This window comes from Gopherus evgoodei, chromosome 4 (assembly GCF_007399415.2).
Source record: "Gopherus evgoodei ecotype Sinaloan lineage chromosome 4, rGopEvg1_v1.p, whole genome shotgun sequence".
Classification (NCBI taxonomy): Eukaryota; Metazoa; Chordata; order Testudines; family Testudinidae; genus Gopherus; species Gopherus evgoodei.
Genome location: NC_044325.1, coordinates 63,685,492 through 63,691,955, shown reverse-complemented (window position 1 = coordinate 63,691,955; position 6,464 = coordinate 63,685,492). Strand labels below are relative to the sequence as shown.

The 6,464-nt window shown below is 41.7% G+C and overlaps 1 protein-coding gene across 1 annotated transcript in view; it reads left to right on the top strand.

The window, feature by feature from the left end:
* Window positions 1-50: 50 nt before the first annotated feature.
* Window positions 51-6,464, top strand: part of DNAJC17 (DnaJ heat shock protein family (Hsp40) member C17) — a 30,324-nt gene continuing 23,910 nt past the window's right edge. Inside the window, exons 1-2 of the mRNA XM_030559488.1 lie at window positions 51-195; window positions 4,985-5,054. Coding sequence (XP_030415348.1) covers window positions 118-195; window positions 4,985-5,054 — 148 coding nt within the window. The 5' untranslated portion in view covers window positions 51-117. The remainder of the gene's footprint in view (window positions 196-4,984; window positions 5,055-6,464) is intronic.

Sequence of the window (6,464 nt, the reverse complement as noted above, 5' to 3'; positions counted from 1 at the left end):
GAGACTACATATCCCATCAGCCAGTGGTGCAGGGTCGAGGGGGTGGGGATAACCAGGGCCAGCGGTGCAAAGGGTACCTGGCGGCCGGAGGCCCCGGGCTGTAGGGGTGTAGTGGAGATGGCGGTCGATAAGGAGCTGTTGCAGCTGGACCTCTACGCCCTGCTGGGGGTCGGGGAGAAGTCTTCGGACAAGGAGGTCGGGGCCTGACCGGGGAGGGGTCATAGGGCGCCGGGCTCCCGGCTGCCCCGCCCAGTTGGCGGACGCTCCCTGCAGCGCGTGGCGGCCCCGGGGTCTGACACCACGGTGACGGCGGCTGTGCGCTACCAGAAATACAGGGCGGCCTGGGCGCTCTCCCTGCCCCCAGTATGGGAAAGCACGTGTGGGGCTGCCCCTGGTGCGGGGCAGCGGTAGAAAAGTGGCAACCTCTGTAGTGACTCGTGTTCATTGCCACCATGAACGCTGACCAGAGATGTTAGTCACATGTTGTGTGTGGGAGGCTAAACCCTGGAGCACCTTAACGGGTTAAATAACATGGGAGGGAACAATTCTCTCTGCTTCTGCTGATGTTTAAGAAGTCACAGTATGGGACTGGGGAAGATGTTTTGAGATGAGCTCTTGAGGCAGAGAGGTACTGTGGTGTGCCATATGGCAACAGCTACTGATGAGAAAGCTCTTAGAATGATAGAATATCAGGGCCTGAAAGGGGCCTCAGGAGATCATCTAATCCAGCCCCTGCTCCGAGCAGGACAAATCCCAGACAGTTTTTTTTTGTGTGGACGATGACACGATGATAGGAAGGGCAAAGAGGAGGCAGGTGATACATGAAAGCAGCAAAGAATCCTGTGGCACCTTATAGACTAACAGACGTTTTGGAGCATGAGCTTCGTGGGTGACTACCCACTTCCTCAGATAATTTATCTCCTGAAGCTGTCTATGTGACCAGACAGAGCCGTCCTGAACTATTCTTCTCCTTCAGAGGCAGGAGCGTGTTGGGGGAGAATGAGAATTATGGCATTCAGTTACTTGTTGCATCTGAGGAAGTGGGTATTCACCCACGAAAGCTCATGCTCCAAACGTCTGTTAGTCTATAAGGTGCCACAGGATTCTTTGCTGCTTTTACAGATCCAGACTAACACGGCTACCCTGATAGGTTGATACATGTAACTTTTTAAAAAAAACCTTATAAAACATCTAGCTTGTCATAATTCTCTTTATGATGTCCGCTAAATCTCATGAATGTTTGTAAGCTTCTGTCATATACCTTCATCATGGGCCACTGGCTTTTCATGCCATCTGTTCCATTCACAGCTTATCTGGATTGCACTCATTCAGCAAAGCCACAGCACTTGGTTCTAATGTCATGACACTCATCCCCGTGCTCCAAGATAGATACCATTTTCTCCCTCTCACAAGAGGTCGGAAGGCTTGACTTAGTACTGGATCACATGTTAACATTTGTTTTAACAGTCTATGACTAAAATGTTCTAAAACAAAGATTAAGAATAGAGAAATAAATAGGATTAAAACAAAAGAAACCTACTGTATCTGGTCAGACTCACAAAAGTTAAACTCAGTAGATACATTTGGGCCCCGTTTGGCATTCCACGTAAAGCTGCTCAGTTCAGAGAAGGAACAAGGACTGCTTTCTGGTATCTTTGCATTCTGGGGCTGTCTGGGGGCCTGCTTGGACCCTGGTGTAGATTAGAGCTGCCTCAGGTCCTGCTGATGATTGTGTAACTTCTTTATTTCCCAGTTTAACCCAGTATTCCGTGTTGTGTTCTCACTCAGTGAAAATAACAGGAACCTGTCATATAACATTTTTTACCTATTTATAGGGAGTTGCTGTGCTTTCTTTGCTCCTTTCTCTAGAGTGAATATTATTCTGTTATTCCACATTTTTATAATCTTCATTATTCACCTGTGAACTCTTCATTTGCCTCTCTTGAACATGGTGAACATAATGATTGCATTTCCCCCTGATGAAGCCTAGTTAGTACCGTGATTTATTATTTATGTAGAAAAGGTCCCAACTTGCTAGGTACTTTACAGATGGACTAAAACAGATCCCTGCCCTAAGAACTTGCAGTCTAAATGGACAACACACATACAGAGAATGGGGAAAGGAAACCTTGAATTTGAGGGGATGGAAGGGGGGAAGGGTGGAGAGGTGAGAGAAAAGAATATACAGACTAGGCCTGGTATGGAGCTCTAATCTGGAACACTATGTAACTCATTGGTTCCTTGAGTTTTAAAGTTACATTTAAAGAATCACAGAATATCAGGGTTGGAAGGGACCTTAGGAGGTCATCTAGTCCACCCCCTGCTCAAAGCAGGACCAATTCCCAATTAAATCATCCCAGCTAACTTTATGGGGAAGTCAGCTGATTGTTAATCGTGTGGACTAATCTTGCATGGGGATACTCCTATTAATACCTAGTATGGTAATTGTTTTATTATACTGTTGCATTGTGATCTTAGTCATGTTTGCTGGTATTTGATAGGACAGACAATATTTGCTAGTTCACTGATTACCATCTCTACTATAGTCACTGTACTATATTTTCTGGCTTCTTGTCTTAAATATGTGGGGTGAAATCCTGGCCCCAGTTTAAAAAAAGAGTTAAAAGTAGTTTCTGATACTAAATCTGCATGAGTCTCCTTAAACCTCTGTGGTTTTGCAATTACGTTTCCCTTTTTTCCCCCCTCATCCTGTTTTTTCTCTCTGTTTTATAGACCCACACAAACAATAGGGGAAAGAGGAACAATGAAATTGACTAAATACCAAGTGTTGGCAATTAAACAAAATTTAACTTAACATAAATAACTTTTTTCCTGTAATTTTCAGTTACAGTAACATTAGTAGGTTTAGCTGGATTATGATGTTTAAGTTGAAAGGGTCCTTTTAATTAGATAGGAGCAAAATTTAACACCAGGATAAGGAGGCAGAGCTCCATTGTCTTCAGTGGAGTTGCACCCAACTTCTCCAGGGCTGACTATGGTCATGAATTTCAATTTATTGAAAGGAAGGATATGAACACCTTCTAAATAGTTTTGAATATATTTCTTGAACTTAATGGTGAGGTCCTGTTGTTATATCATGTGATTTCCTTGTGCAGTCAGTAGATTATTTATGAGGAATGTGTATAGGAAACTTCACGGACATCATTGATGCTTCGTATTTATTAAGGGTGGGGGTTAAAACCTTTAAGAAGGAAATCTATTAAGATGTTCCTATAAATAATATTCTTCAAAGGTTTGTGGAATGCTCTTCTTCATTTTTGTCATATATGCTTATCTTATCTAACCTATATCATTAACAGCTCAGGATTTCCACAGGGAATTCATTCCCAATCTATTATTTGAAACTTCTCATGTCATCACAAATGTATTCATGATTTCTCACAATCGCTGCAATTCTCAGTTACCTGCAATAGGGAAACAGAAAGCTTAAGGATTGTGTGAAGGGCAGATGCTAGTACCCTGAAAACTTCCATCATATTCTTTTGATGGAAGCTGTTTTCTGAGACTCTGGGCTTGCCATTGGATCCATGCAGGTAGCACTATTGGAATCTGTGCTTCCACGCAAGCACGAGACACAACCGTGCATGGATCAAGGCTTATATTTACCAATTTGGCATAAACTAACCATTTGACTTGCCAGTTTGTATTACCAGTTGAAAATTGATTATATTGAAGGTGCAGCACAGAAATGTGGCAAATCTGCAGGTGACATGAGCGACCTGGAGAGCAATGTCTTTACATAAAGTATTGAAGCATTCCAGAGAACTGGGCAATCTTTGTATAGTTGGAGCCAGCTAAGCATCACCATAAACTGTGACTGAGGGGGGAATTATTTTTCCCTGGGTCAGTTGTTTCGGAAGCCCTAACTGATGTCATCACATTGGAGAGTTCCTCTGACAGTTATCTATGTTGTGGATGATGTGTGCCTTGAGAAGACGTCACTTTATTTTTAGTGGAGTCTCATTTACGAAGGTGCATGATTTAGGTTTGTTATGTTTTTAGCTCTGGTTGCCTTTACTGTTACTTTTATATGTCCACCAGGTGGTGTCTGAATACCACAGGTTCCCTCCAGCCAATTAATAAAATGATTCTTTGGCAGATGGATGGAAGTCACTCTTCTTGATCTTATACTTGCATATGAAGATTTCCTATAATAGAGAGAACTCAGATTTTAAAATCCTATTCAGTGGCTTGTAAAATTTTTGTTGACTTCTCTTTGAAGGGTAAGAAATACTGTATGTACATGATCTCTGTAGCAGCATATCTATAGTTGAAAAAAACCAAACCCTAAAACTAACATGGATCTCTGAGACAATTACTAAAATCGTATAGTCTTTGGTCAAAATTTCCTCTCCTTGCCAATACCACTTGTTCAGTGTGCTGTACAACCTCCATTCCAAGTAAATACTCTGCAGAGAACACCCCTTCCACTTCTGACTTGCTGAAGATTGTGCCTCATTATATTAAAGTTGGCCTTGGCTGTAGTGATCTACTCTTGTGACTTAAGGGTTTATTACTGCAATATGCTGTATCTAGGAGTGAAACCTCTGGCTTTAAAAAAAAAAAAGTCAAATTGAGTGAATTTGAGTGGTTGCTGAATCTACTTGGCTAGAATGTTTTCTGTTGCAGTGCAATTTAATTATAAAGTGAGACCACTGTAGAAAAGTTGGGAGTTGAGCTTTAAACAGCCTCCTGCAGTTACAGTAGGATAGTTTAATTTATCTAGCCAGCTGCCAGTGGTGCCATCAGTGTCCTAGTCTTCCTTTATTTGCTCAGTTGCCTGCGGCACTTCCAGTCTTGCCAGTGTGTGCTGGTGCCTAACCTTATGTCATTTTTACACATACGCTCCTTAAATATTCAGTCGTACATTTCTTGAGTTCCTATGTGATGTTTTGTCCTGAAGGCCTTTCATTGTATGTGGAGAGCTGCACTCATTGGTGAATCTCTGTTCTGATTCTTACAGGTTAAGAAAGCATACAGGCAGAAGGCCCTGACTTGCCATCCGGATAAGAACCCAGACAATCCCAGAGCAGGTAAGATCAGTCTGTGTAGAAACAAGCAGGTTTTCCCTGTCAGTTCCAGCTGCATGGACACCTGGGCGTTGCTGTGTTTGTCTACTGTTGCAGAGCTCTGTTTTTGCAAGTAATTATGGAAGTTCCTGTGTTATGCAGTGTGTGCACATATCTCTGAGGTCTTGTCTACACAGTGAGCTAATGAGCACTTACAGGGGATGTGATTTCTAAAGTGCATTAACACATGCATTAATTGGTCCATGTAGATCCAGCTGGTGTGCATGAAAGGTTCCCTAGCATGTGTTAAGGTAGTAGTAAAAGACACTTTAGTATGCACCTGCAGGCACATTAGTGCACTTTAGAAATCACACCTCCGTAAGCACACACTACTTCATCATGTAGACAAGCCCTGAGACACATTCATAGCTACTAGGTAACTGAGTTATAAGCCTAAATGCACAGATAGTGGATCATGGGGCGGTTTTACCTTGGCACAAATGTCAGTTGGGTGCTTAACTCCTATTTCTGCCTTTGAAAATCTTCTCCTTAATGGTAATTCTCAGAGGGAATCCTCTACCTTTGGCCATTATATCCCACTGGCTGCCAGGTCACGCTTCTAATCTACAGTTGTAAGAGTCTTTAGCCTTTAATATAAAACTTGTATATCATTAGTTATTTATATATGGGTAGTGCCCATTGTGAGAAAATAATATCTCTGCTATAGGCAAGTCTCCATACACTGTGAAGTGAAATGGACCTAAATTATGGACAAGTTCCTTCAATTCTGCAGCTGTTTAATTTACATGTTAATGAATTAATATGAAAATGAATAATACCATCCATATGGTGGAGCCACTGATGTTCATTTTGATATTAAGTTCAGTTTATTTTATGATGTCCTCATGTTTGTCGGTTTGATATTCCATAGATTTGTATATTGATCATATATAAATGCACTGTAGCAACTTTCAGAGGGAAGCTGGTCCTTACGACACTTTAGGAGGCATGGAAGACAGTTGGGGACCGTGGGATAAGCATGTGAGATGAATCCTAAAATGATTAGCAGTGAAACAGTTAACATTATTGACATTCCAATTGTCATTTGAAGGTTTCAGAATTAATTGCCCATTGAGATGAAAGGGAGAGTTCATACTTAGCCTGAAAAAACAGTCGTGTTATCTGCAGGCTCAGGAACACTTTACTGCATTGGTTACATATGATTCACATTTTCAAGATTTCCTTCAGAACCTGAAGGTCCAGTAACCGTGGGTTTTTTTCTATTTAAATGAAAGCTTAGATAATAGAGCATAGTTTTGTGAGTGACTTCCAGAGCCGTGAGCTATAGGCTGGCTTACAAATACTGTAGAAATGTTATTCTTCTCTCTAGAATTCTATAGGTATCTTCCATAAGGGAATTACGACCTCTGATAT